Genomic DNA, 15,535 nt, shown 5'->3' with positions numbered 1-15,535 from the left:
GACCCGTGGGTTGTTTCTACTTTTTGGCTGTTACGAATAAGGCTGCTGTGAAAATTCATGTACAAGTTTTTACATGGACATATGTTTTCATTACTCTTGGGTTATATACCTAGGAGTGGAATTGCTGGGTCCTCTGGTATCTCTATCTTTAACCTTTGAAGAGCTGCCAGACTGTTTTTCCAAGTGGCTGCACCATTTTCCATTCCCCCCAGCAACGTATGAGGGTTCCAATTTTTCCACATCTTTGTCAAGACTTGTTATGTTTCGATGTGAATTGGTATCTCATTATGGTTTTGATTTGCATTTCCTTGATGACTAATGATGTTGGGCATCTTTTCATGTGCTTCAGGGTGAACATTCTTACGAAGGTTATTCCTATTACTCCTCTGCCTAAAAGCATCACCATTGCCGATGGGATAAATTCTGAACTCGTTTGACAGCTCACGAGGCTGGTCAAGATCTAGCCCCTGGCAGTATCTCTAGCCTCTTCTCCCCATCCTCCCCGACCTTCTGCCTGCTGGTTTCCTGGAGGCACCTTGATCTCACCAGCCTCCCAGACTTTGCTCAGTGCTGTTCCTCCCCCCAGTGACCCCCTGGTCCTCTCCTCATCCCACTTCAGCTTTGCCTTCTCCTCTCCCTCATCCTCAAGGACTTACAAACCTCTCCAGGAATCTACCTGCAACTTCCAGAGTAAGGTTATCGGCCCTGTTATGTGTCCCGTGGTACTGCCACGAAGGAGTCTTGTTACATTCCAGGTTTAGGTTATAAAGTCATGCCTAGGATAAAAATTGAGTGTAATCAAAACTCCTTTCAGACACCTTGAGGAAGGCGCCATGTTGAAGACCATTCTCGCAGGGTGCAGTGCGGCTGGTTCCTGCCTGTGCAGGAATAGGTCACAGTTTCTTTCGCTGAGCACCAGGAGAAGTGGTTAGCCTGCAGATAGGGCCATGTTATGCAAGCAACACTTATTGTAGGTGTTAGACTCACACTCAGGCCAGCAGTTCGCTTTGAAGAGGCTCTTGGGAACTGAGGCAGGCCATGGGAGCGGCAGGGGCACAAGCTCGCCCCTGGCCCTCCCGCCTGTCTGCTCGGGGAGTGAGTGGCAGATGGAATGGCCCAAATGACCTAAAACTGTTTTCCTTGACTTTTTTTTTTCCCTAACTTTTTCAGACAAATACCATAATGTTCGCCTAAGTGAAATACGTATGTAATGCCAAACCTCTGTACCCCCTCAAGCCAGCACACCGGTACACTGGATCGCAGTTCCGTCTTCCTACTTTGTCTTCTTGTTAGACTGTGAGCTCCGTGAGAGCAGGGCCACATCTGGCTTGGTCATGGGCTTCCCCAGTCCGAGTGCCGTGCCTGGCACCTGGCAGATCCCCTGTACACATAGCTGGATGTGTGAATTCCCCAGCTGCTGGAGCAGCTCCATGCTCTGAAGCCCCTCTTACAGGCTAGTCCTCGTGGTTCTGCCTTGTACACACAACACTTTATTTTCATGTTTTGTTTTCCCTGCTAGCAGCCCCTGTGAGCAGGCTTCTTCATGTTGTTATCTCTGTTCTTCCTACCAGGCCAGTCCAGAGTAAATGGTGCCTAAAAAGTGTTTGGCAAATGAATGAATTGTGGGAACCCAACCCAGCTCTGGCACCTTTGTCTGCAGGCTAGTCTGCTTCTAGCGGAGACTACCAGATTCAAAAAAGAGGAAGGTTGTTCACAAGTGCATAAATCGCACTTGCATAAGAAAGAATCTCATTAAGTAGACCTCCGTGAAGTTCAAATTTTGATGATCTGGCTGTATCTGAGCTGAAGCTTACCTGGCTTTGTAAAGAATTTGCTAGAGAGTCATGTAGATAATCCAGAATATTTTTTAGAAAGCATTCATCTGCACCCAGGAGACCAAGAAAGGAAGCCGGCGGGTGGATCAGAGGCCCCAAAGAGAGACTGCTGGGCCGATTCTTAGCATCTGATCCAATTGGTGAGGAAGTGACAGCAGCCCAGAGAAGACACAAAGAAACAACTCGTTCCTGGCAACAACTCTTTTGCCTAAAGTAGGCTTCCCACTGTCACGCGGAGCAGTTTTAAAGTTACGGTGAAATGCTAACAGGCAATTTGGATTAAAGTTAACAGCAAATGATGGCTTCACAGATTAATTAATTGCTGCACAAATAAGTTGATGTACAAGTATTTGCTTTTAAATCTTACACAATAAGAAGTAAACTAGAAGTCAAACCATTTTTTTCTTTGAAGAACTAAAAGGACAGAATGTCTTTGATGAACTTGAGAACAGCATACTGGCTTCAAGGCAGACTGTTGTTGTGTAGTCTGACCAATAATAATGTAGAACTTTTCTTACATGTTTATAAAATAAATCTTAGAAGAAAAATAATACTGTAGCCTTTTTTAAAACAATGAAATTCTATGAACGTTTCACAGAACTTGGATGTTCCTGGGAGCGGTCAGGGAAATGCTGGCTCAGAAGCTTATTTCAAATAGTTGTGAGGCATTGCAGTGGGCTTTTGCTCTGCTATAAATACAACTCTAGGGTATGGGTGGTCTTTAACCCACCAAAGTCAGCACCCGGCACCCGGGGTTCTTACCTGGTTTTGTTGGAGCAATTCCAGAGACCGCCTCTGGATGACAGAGTCTTCAGTAGTTGAGATTTTGTGTTACCTCAGACTGTGTCACCCCTGCCTCGGGACCAGTGTTGGTTAGAGCAAGGGACCACACCATCGACAGGAGAGGTGATGAGGCCTTCCTGTCCCTTCCTGGGGCTGTCGTGTGTTTAATGCGTCACCTCTTAGTGGCAAGAGTTCGTCAGAGGGTCCTTGAGCAGGAGACGGCACTGTTTTGCTCAGGTAGAATGTCTTTTGGGGGGGGGGTCAAATGGGGTGATGGCTGGGGCTGGGCCCGCAGCCTTGGGGTCTCGTTCTAGCTCATCTGCAGACTTGAAAAAAAACCCAAACGAGTCCCTTCGCTTCTTGGGACCTCAGTGTTCCTGCCTGTCAGATGAAGGGCTCAAGTGGGATGACCTCCAGGTTTCCTTCTAGTGCTAATGTCAGTTCTAGGATCTTTGCTGAGGTTTCCCAAGGAGCATCAGGAGCGTAAGTTGGACGGGAAGGAGTTGGGGGCAAGCAAGAGGCCTAAGCCCTTGCACCCTTGGTTCCATGAGCCAGTGCAACACCCCCGCCCCAGCCCTCCGTTACGACAGGAGAAGGAGATCCTCTCCCTTGCTGCCTTCCCCGCTCGGCCCCCCTTCCCCAGTGCGCACACACACCATTCTGTGTTTTACTTGGGAGATTTTTTAGGAGGTAGCCCAGTGTCTTAATCAGCTCAGGCTGCTATAACAAAATACCATGGACTGGGTGGCTTAAATAACAGAAACTTATTTTCTCAACAGTCTAAAAGTAGAAGTCCAGGATCAGGGTGCTAGTAGTTGGGTTCGCACGAGGCCTCTCTTCCTGGCTTGCAGACAGCATCTCACTGTGTGCTCACGTGGCCTTTCCTTGGTGCGTGCACTTGGAGAGAGAGATGTCTCTTCCTCTTCTCAAGCCACCAAGCCTATTGGATTAGGGCCCTACCTTTTTTTTTTTTTTTTAATTTTATTTATTTTTGTCTGCATTGGGTCTTCATTGCTGTGCACGAGCTTTCTCTAGCTGCGGTGAGCGGGGGCTACTCTTCGTTGCGGTGCGCGGGCTTCTCATTGCGGTGGCTTCTCTTGTTGCGGAGCACGGGCTCTAGGCGCACGGCTTCAGTAGTTGTGGCACGCAGGCTCAGTAGTCATGGCTTGTGGGCTCTAGAGTGCAGGCTCCGTAGTTGTGGTGCATGGGCTTAGTTGCTCCACGGCACGTGGGTTCTTCCCCGACCAGGGCTCGAACCCGTGTCCCCTGCACTGGCAGACAGATCCTTAATCAGTGCGCCACCAGGGAAGTCCTGGGCCCTACCTTTTTGATCTTAATTATCTCCTAAAGGCTCTATCTCCAAATGTAGTCACATTGGGGGTTATGGCGTCAACATATGAATTTGAGGAGGGGGACACAGTTCAGTCCATGGCACCCAGTAATGCAAGGGTCCCAGTGTGTGTTTGTGGAATGAGGTCACTGCTTTTTAAAAGCTCACAGACTGGGAGGGATTTTGATCCATGGGTCTGAAGGCAGTAGGGTTTGTAGTTCAGAGTCCTGGTTCTGGAGGAAACAGACCCATTTGATTGAGTCCACTCGGCCACTTACTAGCCATATGGCCTTGGGCAGATTACTTAACCTCTGTCTCTGAGCCAGCATCCTCATCTGCAAAATCGGGATAACCGAGTATGGTGGCTGTGAGGATCAGATGAGGGCTTGCGTGGAAGGCCCTTGGCACTGAGTCTGCGTCCCCTCCTGACGCTCAGTCAATGGGAGTGATTACGACTGCTTTTCAGTCTTCCCGGAGCCCCTTTGCCAGCTCTGTCCTCTGCTGCAGTCCCGTGTCTAGACTCAGTAACATCCTCACTCTTCCAAATGCCCTCCTCCCAGCCTCCTAGGACTCAGAAGGCAAGTGGGTAATTAGAAGTATTTCCTGTGTCTGGGGGCGATGAGGCAGGCCTGTGGGGACAGCCCCCATCCCCTGGTGAGTTGTGCTGTCCGCTCACTCTCCAGACAAAGCAGTCAGTCCTTTCAGCTCAGGCTGAATATGTGTCCTCCGTCCCCTAACTTTTAAAACTGTTTATTGTGAATTAATTTAACAATTACAGAATCGTTTCGAGGGTAGACCAAGGAACATTTTGCCACATTTCATTATTCATTCTTTTCTTCCTCCCCTCCCTCCCCCCTCACCCCCTTGTCCCCCACCAGCCACGAACTGTTTGAGAGTTACTTGCCTACATCGCGTCCCTTTACTCCCTAAGTGTAATACTTTAGTGTACATTTTCTAAGAACAAGGACATTCTCTCAGATGACCAGAGCATTGTTATCAAATTCAGGAAATGTATAATTTTAATCAGTACAATAGTACCTAATCCGTGGTTCATGCTTCAATTTTGCCAGCTGTCCCAATAATGTTCTTTTCTGGTCTAGGATACAATCCAGGATCACACACTACAGTTAATATCCTGTCTTTAGTCTCTTATAATGTGGAGCGATTCCTTTGCCTTTCTTTGCCTTTTATGATGTTGACGTTTTTGAAGTGTTCAGTCCGGTCATGTTGTAGAATTCCCTCAAGTTGGTCCCTTACCATTTGTTTAAAGTAAAATGAGTTAAGAAGCCATTTTCACATTGCTTTTGGATGTAGCATTATATAGCCTGGCTCTGACTTAGGACCTTAAGTCTGGGTTTGTGGGGACAGCAGTTACTGTCAGAAGGGCTTGAAGGGCCCCTGCGTGCTCGTGATTAGGGGTCTGCTGTGCCGGCACCAACAAGCTTGGAAAATACATCTCGGACGGATGCAGGATGAGTCAGCATTCTGGAAGTCTCCAAAGATGCAGAAAATGGCCCTGCACCTGTTCCAGCATCCACTCATCAACTTTGCCTGGCCTCCAGAGATGTCCTAAAGTTCACACTCCAAACCAAAGTCCTGTTGTCTCTCAGAAACCTCCAGCAGGCTGCAGTCGTGGGTTCCAGCCTGTCCTTACTGCTGCTCTGCTCTGCGGCCTGGGTCTGTTCTCTCCCGCTCTGGGCCAGTGGTGGGAGGGGAGCCCCTCCTTGCTCTGCCAAGTGCCCCTGGCACTGGGAGCAGGGAGGGAAAGAGTCACTGAGCCCTGAGTGTGGGAAGACAGCCGGCACCCTGGCCTGTGACGAGGTGAAGCCAACTTGGGGTGATCTTCGTCGTGATCTGGTGGACGACTCATCAGACCTGGAGCTTTGCTTTTTCATCTGTTTAACTGCTCTGTTGGATGGTGTATACTGTGAAAAACAGTGAATCGTAATCTCTATTCAAACAACCGTGTAACATCAGGGAACTATCGTGCTAGTCGGAGGTATTTTGTCAGACCAAAGCAAACAATGCAAGAATGTTATAAGTGACATCAGTCTTTACAGAACTTTGGCCAAGCAGGCTTTCACTGTGAGAAACAAGATAAAATTGGTTTTCATCTAGTCATTAAGTCATCCCCATTGTCTGCTGTGTTTTAACACTTATATTAACACTTCAGAGTGCTCTCCCTGGAGATGCAGGCATTCATGTGAGAGTGACATAGAGTCCCCTGCCTTTTTGATTGTAAATTAATTAAAATTAAATAAAATTGAAAATTCAGTTCCTCGGTGACTGGTGACATTTCAAGGGCTCAGTAGCCTCGTGTGGCTAGGGGCTCCCGTGTTGGACCGTGCGGCTCTAGACCCTCATCGCCGAGTTCTGTTGGACAGCACTGCTCTGCACGGCCAACAGTCTGGGAAGTAGAGGTGCGGGAGGGACTTCCTTCTGCGACAGATGTGGTCACACAGGGAAAATTGGACAGATGGTGAAGTTGGCATTTAAATATGACTGCAGGCTGTTGGCAGTGTGTCCTCTGGGCTGCTGGGTTGGATCAAAGGTGTGCTAAAAGGTGCATGGAGTGTCACTTCTTCCGTTGTTCTGGTAGCCCAGAGCTCGTGAGGTTAGTTCCATATCACGGGCTGTAGTCAGGTGTTAAAGCGAATGCAGCCAAAGCTGCACTGAGGCAGCGATTCAGGCCGCACGTGGGTCTTTCCACTCGCCTGACCTTCCGCAGTCTCAGGGCCTCGCGTGCGCAGGCGGAGTGCCGGAGCCCCGAGCTGTGAGGGTGCTTTCGGTAGGAAGGACCCTGGGCCAGGCGCTGGGGTGAGGTGTGCAGTGGCGGGTTCCGGGGCAGGGCATGGGGCTGGGACCCACCCACGTGGATGCTAAACAACGGCTGGATTAATACTGCTCCTGCACCTCACACATCTGCTGCTGAGATCATCCAGCCCTGTTCCCAGGCCACACCTCGGCTCACTGTTCCACCAAAGCGTGGGTGATGGGGCAGGGCTGGCTGGTGTCTCTGAGCTCCCAGGACCCAGCCCACAACTGCTGAGGAAGCCACGCAGCCAGCCGTTTACAAGTGAAGCGTCTGTGTCTACTTGAAAGTGCCTGCCTGCCTGTGGTCCTTGCCTGTGTGTGCGCCTCTGTCCCCGCCTCCTGGCTGCCCGAGCCCTGGAGCTGCGGAGGGAAGCTGAGCGAGTCGAGGCCCACGCCGCTGCCTCTGCTCCAGCCAGGATGTGGCTCTTCCACACTCTGCTCTGCATGACCAGTAAGTCAGCCTCACCCCCTGCCCCGAGGGGCTGCACAGCCTGTCCATCTGCGTGTCTCTGGTGGGGCTCAGAGCCTGAGGGCAGAGAAAGTCTGGGGACTCCCCCTGGAAGCCCGTCTTGCTCCGTGGGTCAGACCCCCAGGTAGGAAGGACCTCTGAGGCTCTGTTGGCTGCTGACAGCGTGTGGCTTTGGACTCCAGGGCTCTGCCTCCTGTTCCTCCCGCCAGCTCCCCTCCCCACGCAGGCCCTCTCCCCTGGAACCCACTCCAGGCAGCCCCTCAGGTCTGTGCCAAGCTTGTCCCCAGAGTGTGGAGGCTGGTGCGGCCCACCCGCCCAGCGGAGCCCCCCGGTTTAGCTGAGGAGGGTGAGGACCCCGTGCGCAGGTGAGCACTGATGAGAGACCGTGCGGCGAACGCGTGGGGGGAGCCTGCTTCCTGTTCCTGACGTTAGGTCCCCTGAGAGAACCTGTATGGGGGGAGGGGACACTCCCTCTCCACTGCCTGGGGTCCCATATGGCCTTTAAAACTCTGGAAGCCCCTTGGGGCAAGCCAAGCCAGGAGCCTGCACCCCGCCACTAGGCCCCAGGGATGAGAATAAGCATGGTCAGCGAGCCCCTGGGCACTGCTCAGATCCAGCCTGAGGCGAGGGTGGTCCTGTGTAGTGATCCGGCAGGCTTCCTGGGGGCCTCCTGCGCTGGCCAGGAGCTGGTCAGAAGAATGAGACTGGACATCAGGCAGGTGTAGCTTTAGGGCTGCTGGGAGCCTGAGTTCTCCCCAAGGATGGGTGGGGGCTAGCTAGTGAACGCCAGACAGTGGCTGAGAGCTGAGGCCAGGCTGGGAGGGGGCTCAGAATTAGCACCTACCATGGGGCCAGATGACCCAAGAGGCAGGCCAAATGTGCATGGGGCACGAGCAAAGCATACATTTTTGGACACCTTTTAATATTTGATATTTAAAAAACATCAAAATAGTCATCGTGGAAAGATCAAAACCTTGTTGAACTTCCTTTTCCTTATTTTACAGTTTAGACTTCCCTTTACTTTCAGTTACATATGGTGTGTGGGGAAGGTCTCAATGCTTTTTACGGTTTATGGCTTTGATCCCCCATCACCAAGTGTGTCCATACCCTGGTCCACCCCATCCCAGTAGAGAGGAGGTGACTGAGGCCCAGAGAGGGGTAATGACTGGCCATAGTTACAAGCACGTACTAGTAGAAGCGGGGCTCAAGGCCAAGCCTCTGCCTGCCTCCCAGCTCTAGGATACCCCATGGCCTGGGACGCTAACCCTGGTGTCACTCTGGTCTCCTGCTTGTCTCTGTCTCCTGTGGCCTCTGGAAAGACCATCTATCACCCCAGCACCTTTTTCAGCAATGTCAATCCAGATGACATGTATCAAACCCCTTCTGAGGCTAAGGCACTCCCCAGGCTGACGGACAGCAGAGAGCAAGATGGAGCAGACTTGCAATGAAATCACTTACCCCGCTTGGCTATGCTATGGGCTGGGGGTAAGATCAGGGCCCCAGCAGCGCCAGTCTGAGTGGGAGAAATGGAACTGTGACAGTTCCTCTCCAAGCTGTGAGGTCCTGAGATTCAGGGATGGACCAATCATGAAGAGCTTCCTGGAGGAAGTGAGATTGGCGCTGAGTCTTAAGGGCTGGAGAGAGTCTGAGAAAGTGACAAGGAGATGCCAGGGAGGGTGGAGGAACCCCTCAGACAGTGACCCCACGCCCAGGGCCCTGCATCCTGTGCCTGGCTGCACCTCCCTAGGCTGGAGAGAATCCAAACTGTTCCTGGCCTGACCTTCCACCCTTCCCAAGCACCCACTGTGGTGATGCCCACTTCTCATCAGTGGGAGCAGATGAGATAACATCAGTTTTCTGAGACAGTCAGATGTAGATACAAACACACTGAAGCCCTGGGGCTGCCCATCTCGTCCTGCTACCATGCAGCCTGCTGTTCCGAGGTCAGTCTTCACCCTGACTCCTTCTGTGACCACAGCCACTCACTTCTCCCCCCAGGGTCTCAGAGATTGCGTCTACATCGCCCGTGTGAGGAAGGGAACTGTGCTAGTGGCCTGTAAAACCTTACAGTGGTACACGAGCCAGCAGTCCAGGGCCGGCTCTGCTGTTGCACCAGCTTCAGGCTGGGGCCTGGGGCCCTGCTGGGTCCTGCTGGGGGAGTGGGGAGGTGTCAGACCTGCCTCCGCCCGGGGCACAACCCCAGACCTGAGTGCAAGTGTGTGATGGGAAACCTTGGCCGTTGAGGATGGGGGACTGTAGTGTCCGCGGTGGCCCTGAGGATGGGGGAGGTGCTTAGCAAGTGCAGACAGGTGGTGCGGGGTGAGAGGGAGGCTTTCTGTGCAGGAGAAACAGTATGGACAGAGACCCGGGTGTGAGGAGTGTGTTTAAGGAGACGCAGGGTGAGGTTTGAATGGGAACAGAAGGCTGTCTGCTCTGATGCTGCCTGTGCCCCACAACCAGGACACGCTGGGCCCTAGTGGGGAGCAGGCCACACGCACACAATAACCCTGACCCTCTGTCCCCAGCCAGAGGGCCCACTGAGAATGCCTTCAGGTGACACACAGGGGATGGGGAAAGGGCATCCCAGGCAGAGGTAAGACAAGCACAGTGTTCGTGGGCCAGCCAGGTGTGGAGAGCGGTCCACGCAGGAGCCAGACGCCTCCGACCTTCTCTGGGAGGCTGGCTTGGGGAGTAGCTGGGGGCCATGCGGGTGGTCAGGGTGCTGGTGGAGAGTGTGGGGGGGCCCAGAGTGCCAGGCTGAGGGAGCTCGGGCCACACCCTGGGGGCAGTGGGAAGGCCAGCAGGCCCCTAGCCCGGAGGTGACAATGGGACGTGCCTGTGGTGTAGAAGGCGGAGTCCTGGAGAAAGGGGAGGCAGGCAGGCCCGTGAGGAGCCGCTGCTGAGGTCCCATCGTGGGGGTTGGGGCAGGAGGGCATGGGGAGGGAGAGACACTTACGAGAAATGTTTAGGAGGAAGAAGCACTTTAGCACAGAGCACAACACTGTCTGCTCTAGACCTGTCGGCCATGGTTATTAGGTAGCCTGTGAAGGGGGCCAGGGTGGGGGACCGAGGGATGAGGTTTGGGGCTGGGACGATGAGGCTCAACATGGAAGACCCAGGCGGGTGGGTGGAGGGTGAGCTGCCCCACGGGACAGGCGGCCTGCAGACCTTTCTGGGTGCTCTGGACTGGGCGTCAGGAAGGCTGAATCTAGTCCTAGCTCTATGGCCCGGCTCCTCGTATACGTGTGGGCAAACCATTCCCTGCCCTGCATCCACCCCTCCGGGTTCAGTTTGCTAAACCGAGAACAGTACTGTGAGAATGTGTATTTAAACTGCCTGCTGTGATGGGGGAGATAGGGGGTGGGTGCAGGCAGTGGTGGCTGACAGGATGGAGGGGACTCTGACTCAGCAGACCTGTGTGGCCGGGACAGCTTGGAGAGGCGGCCCTGTGGGCGCTGTGGTGACAGACTCCGGTTCAGCCGGGCTCTCACCACTGGCAGCCCAAGAAGGGGCCTTGAGCTGGCGGGCAAGGCTGTCAGAGAACGTGGCAGGCCTCCCTTGTGGTTATAACACTGACATTAGCACCCACATACTGAGCCTGCAAGATGGCAGATGCTGCGCCCGGCCTTGCCCCACTAGTCTGCACGGTCCCACGTCACAGATGGGGAGACTGGGGTGAAGTGACAAGCCCAAGGTCCTTCAGGGACTCCGTGGCAGAGCGAGGATTTGAACTCAGGACTGTCTCCCTCCTGGGCTCATGCTCTCTTCTCTGAGTCGAAGTGGGAAGTGGGAAGAGAGGGGTCCCCTGATGGAGGTACAGCCCGAGCAGAGGGGCCACGGCAGGGGCCTGGGGGAAGCCTGCCCCAGCACGGCGGCCCATGCCTGGTGGACCCCAGGCACTGGCTGGCCTTATGGGAAAGCTCAGCGGCCCCGGTGACACTCCTGAACACACACACACATAAATATGTTCTCACTGACCTAATTACCAGCTCAATAACCCAGAGCTCTGCCCCAGCTCTGAGCTGCTGGCACAACAGGGAGCCAGGTCTCTGTTTACACCATCCCCCCCCCCCGCCCCCGCAGTGCCTCCAGCTTTTATTAAAGGCTTTAGAAATAGGCAGACCTGGGCCCCAGACACAAATTACAATGTGCTGATGGGCCACGAGCAATCACCTGACCTCTCTGAGCCACAGCACCTGAGTATGGTACCTGGAAGACAGCAGGTGGTCAAGGAGGGTGGCTGTAATGGTCTCCCTGCTTATCTCCTCCCCTTTCCCACCCCTCAGGAATCTTGCACCAAGATCCCTCCGTTGAACAAAGCAAAATGGGGATGTGGGGGGTGGGGTAGGGGATCAGGAATCTGTCCCTCTTTGATGTTTCCAGGACACTTCATCTGGGCCTGGCACTGTGCTGAGCGGGACTCAGTGGTTGGGGGTGTGTCATAGATGACTCAAATCAGATTACAGTTTTGGGGAGGCAGACTTTATCACAGATCACTCTGACCCAGACACGATTTAGTCAGAGCCAGACAGAGACCCCACAGGATGCCGAGGGAGCTCAGGGACCACTGGGGTACTCTGGCTGAGAATCTGGATTTGCTCCTGGGGCAGGGCCCCAAAGGATGGGGTAGAGGTGGGAGAGTGATGAGGAAGGCACATTGGGCAGAGGGAACCGCTTGTGCAAAGGCCCTGCGGCAGGTGGTATGCAGATGGTGTTCAGGAAGTGGGGTATCGAGCCAGAGAGCAGAGCTGGCAGAGGGGACACTGGGCTGGGCAGGGAGGTACCATGGATGCCGGGGGGAGGAGGCTGGACTTATCACAGGGGTTTCAATTCATGTCTCTTAAGTCACACAGATGGTAAAAAGGGGAAAGAATGCCTTCCAGTCGCCCCTTGTAAGAAGTGGATAGTTGTCCCTTTTTAGTTTTTTTGACCTGCCCCATTATTTTAAAACAAGTTTTATTTTAGCACATGGTGTATTTTTATGAGTCACCACCAATCATTCCGGGCAAGGCAGAGGTATAAAGGGAAAGGAATAAAGTACAGATGTCTATTTTGTGCCAGGCTTGGGGAAGGAGACTGGGAATTGAGAGGAGAGAGTGGACACTACCCTCTCACAGGGTGCCTGCTCCTTCAGCCTTTGGAAGGTTGGGTTTTTTTTTTTTTTTAATGTTTTATTTATTTCAGTTGCACAGGGTCTTAGTTGCGGCACGCAGGATCTTTTAGTTGCAGCATGTGGGCTCTTAGTTGTGGCATGTATGTGGGTTGTAGTTCCCGACCAGGGATTGAGCCCAGGCCACCTGCATTGGGAGCGCAGAGTCTTACACCCTGGATCACCAGGGAAGTCCCTGGAAGGCTGGTTTTTAACAAAGTTTTAAGCATGTACAAAACTAAAGCAAATAACATTAATAAACCCAATATACCCATCACCCAGATGACACAGCTATCAAGATCTTGCCGCGCTTGCTGCATTTATGTGTTTCACTATCCCTTTTTGTTTCCTTTGCCAAAGTATTTTGAAGCCTTGCTGCTCACAGTTTGGTCTGGGGACCAACAGCAGCCTGGCATCACTTAGTGGCGGTCAGACTAGGATCTTAGCACCACTCCCTGACCTACTGAATCAGAATCTGCATTTTTTTTGTTGTTTTGTTTTTGTTTTTTTGCGGTACGCGGGCCTCTCGCTGTTGTGGCCTCTCCCGTTGCGGAGCACAGGCTCCGGACGCGCAGGCTCAGCGGCCATGGCTCACGGGCCCAGCCGCTCCGCGGTACGTGGGATCCTCCCGGACCGGGGCACGAACCCGTGTCCCCTGCATCGGCAGGCGGACTCTCAACCACTGCGCCACCAGGGAAGCCCTGCATTTTTAAGAATATACTTGGATGATTCATTTGCACATTAATGTTTCGGAAGCATTGTTTGAAAAAAAATGCCCAGCATCAGGCATTTCACCCTTCAGTACTTCAATACGTATTTCTGAAGTACTTGGGGATGTTTTCTTACACAGCCATAATGTTCTCATCACCCAACAAAATTAATAGTAATTCTTTGGTATCATCTAATACCCAGTTCTTAACTCACATCTTCCTGACTGTCTCAAAATGTCTAACAGTTCAGATCAAGAGCCAAACAAGACCCACACACCACGTGTGGTTGCTATGCCTTTCTTAGTCGAGAGTGACCCCCTTGCTCATTTTTGAGGTTTGTGTGTCTGTTTCAAATCTTCCCTTTACTGCAGAGCGCAGTTGCTTGTCTTGCAGAACATCTTGCAGGGTTTGTGCGTTTGCTTCCTCTCGATGTGATTTGTCCTTCAATCCCCTACCTTACCCGAAACTTGGAAGTTAGGGCTAATGCCTTCATTAAATTCAGGTTTAACTTTTTTGGCGAGCATCCTCTAAACAATCAGGAGGATTTTGCCATACGTCCTGCATTTATCTCACTCCCTTTTTTCTGTTTCCTTTGCCGACGTATTTTAGCGAGTTGCTTCTCAGTGTGGTCTGATGACTGGCAGCCTGGGCATCACATGGGAGCTGTTAGAAATGCAGCGTCTTGGGCCCCAGTATTCTTCCTAGGGGGTCACACTAGGAGGCACACATGCCTGGGGGGCCCACTCTTAGCGGCACTGAGATGAACTAGTGGGCTGGGGTCGGGGGGGGGGGTGGTCAGCCTAATTGTGAAGTGCTCTATCAAAATTTCATCTAAGTAGTTTTATCCATTGATGATCGTGGCCTGAATTAATTGTATTTCGTTATGACTTGCAAAATTGTGTTTTTATGGTTCTATTATTCCTTCCGCATTCATTAGTAACGATTCTTCTGTAAAGAGCTTTTTCTCGTCAACTAGGACCATTTGGTGACCCTGAAATGCAGCGCATACAGGAAAGGCAAGAAAATTGCTTAATGCTTTCCCTTTAATAGTCAGTTTTCAGAGTAAGGGCATAATGCCGTCATTCCTTCCAATGGTGAAAAATGCAGTGTTTAGATTTGTCTTTGTTTTCTCTCTGTCTTTTAAGTATCATTATGAACCCCTGGAAGTTTTGTGTATTCAGTGTGCTTCAGACACTTGCAATTATTATTTTTTTATTGAACTGTAGTTGATTTACAATACTGTGCTAGCTTCAGGCATACAGCAAAGTGATCCCGTTATACATACATGCATATACATATATATTCTTTTCATATTCTTTTAATTATAGGTTATGACAAGATATTGAACGTAGCTCCCTGTGCTACACAGTAAATCCTTGTTGTTTGCCTATTTTATACATAGTGGTGTGTATCTGTTAATCCCAAACTCCTAATTTATCCCTCCCCGCTCCCCACAATTATTATTTTTTAATGTAAACCTTTTTGAAGACAACACATGCAAAAATGGGCAAATTCAGATCAGTGAATTTTCAGATTAAATCAAATCCACATGCTGATACCAATTTCAAGAAACAGAGGACATTACCAACATCCCAGAAGTACCTCCCATGGCCCCCTCCAGTTATTACCTTACCCCCAAGAGTAACCACTCTCCTGACGTCTGATACCATGGATTAGTTTGCCTGTTTTGAACTCTGTATAAATGGAATTATACAGTATGTTCTGTTTTGCTCCTGTATTTATGAGATCCAACCCACCTTGTTGTTGATTATTTTCATTGCTGTAGAGTATTCCATTGGGGAATATACCACAGCATATTTTTTCTCCTGTTGATGGATATCTGGGTTGTTCCAGTTTGGGGTTGTTATGAATAGTGAGGCTATGAAACTTCTTGTACGTGTCCTTTTGTGAATATATGAACACATTTCTGTTGGGTTTTTGCCTTAGGGTAGGATTGCTGGGTTATGAGCTATGCATGTGCTCAGCTTTAGTTGATAACTACCAAACGGTCTTCTAAAGTGATTGTACCGATTGACATTCCCACCAGCAGTATTTGAGGGTTCATTGTCAGCACTTGGTATTTTCTTTTTCATTTTAGCCTTTCTGGTGGTTGTGTAGTGGTATCACATGGTGATCTCAGTTTGCCTTTCTGTGAAGTCTAATGGTGCCTTCTCATATGATTGCTGGCTATTTGGATAATCTCTTCTGTGAAATGTCCTTTTTCTGTTGGCTTACATGACTTTTTCTTATTGATCTGTAGGAACTCTACAGATTCTGATAGGAATCTTTTGTCAGATACTTGTATTGCAAACATCTTCTCTCTCTCCGTGGCTTGCCTCTTCATTCTTAATGATGTCTTTTGATAAACAGAAGTTCTTAAGTTTAATGAAGTTCAGCTTATCAATTCTTTCCTTTATAGCTAGTGTTTTTTGTGTCCTGTTTAAA

The 15,535-nt window shown here is 51.0% G+C and overlaps 1 protein-coding gene across 2 annotated transcripts in view; it reads left to right on the top strand.

Annotated features, from left to right (window-relative positions):
- Nucleotides 1-7,179: 7,179 nt before the first annotated feature.
- Nucleotides 7,180-15,535, top strand: part of ITGAE (integrin subunit alpha E) — a gene marked incomplete at its 5' end in the record, with an annotated part of 58,219 nt that continues 49,863 nt past the window's right edge. For both annotated transcript variants that reach the window (XM_082861078.1, XM_082861077.1), the window contains one exon: nt 7,180-7,213. In XM_082861078.1, the coding sequence (XP_082717204.1) occupies nt 7,180-7,213 (34 nt within the window). The remainder of the gene's footprint in view (nt 7,214-15,535) is intronic.

Source organism: Leucopleurus acutus, assembly GCF_964270905.1.
Source record: "Leucopleurus acutus genome assembly, chromosome: 19".
NCBI lineage: Eukaryota > Metazoa > Chordata > Mammalia > Artiodactyla > Delphinidae > Leucopleurus > Leucopleurus acutus.
This window is presented reverse-complemented; position numbering and strand designations above follow the sequence as displayed.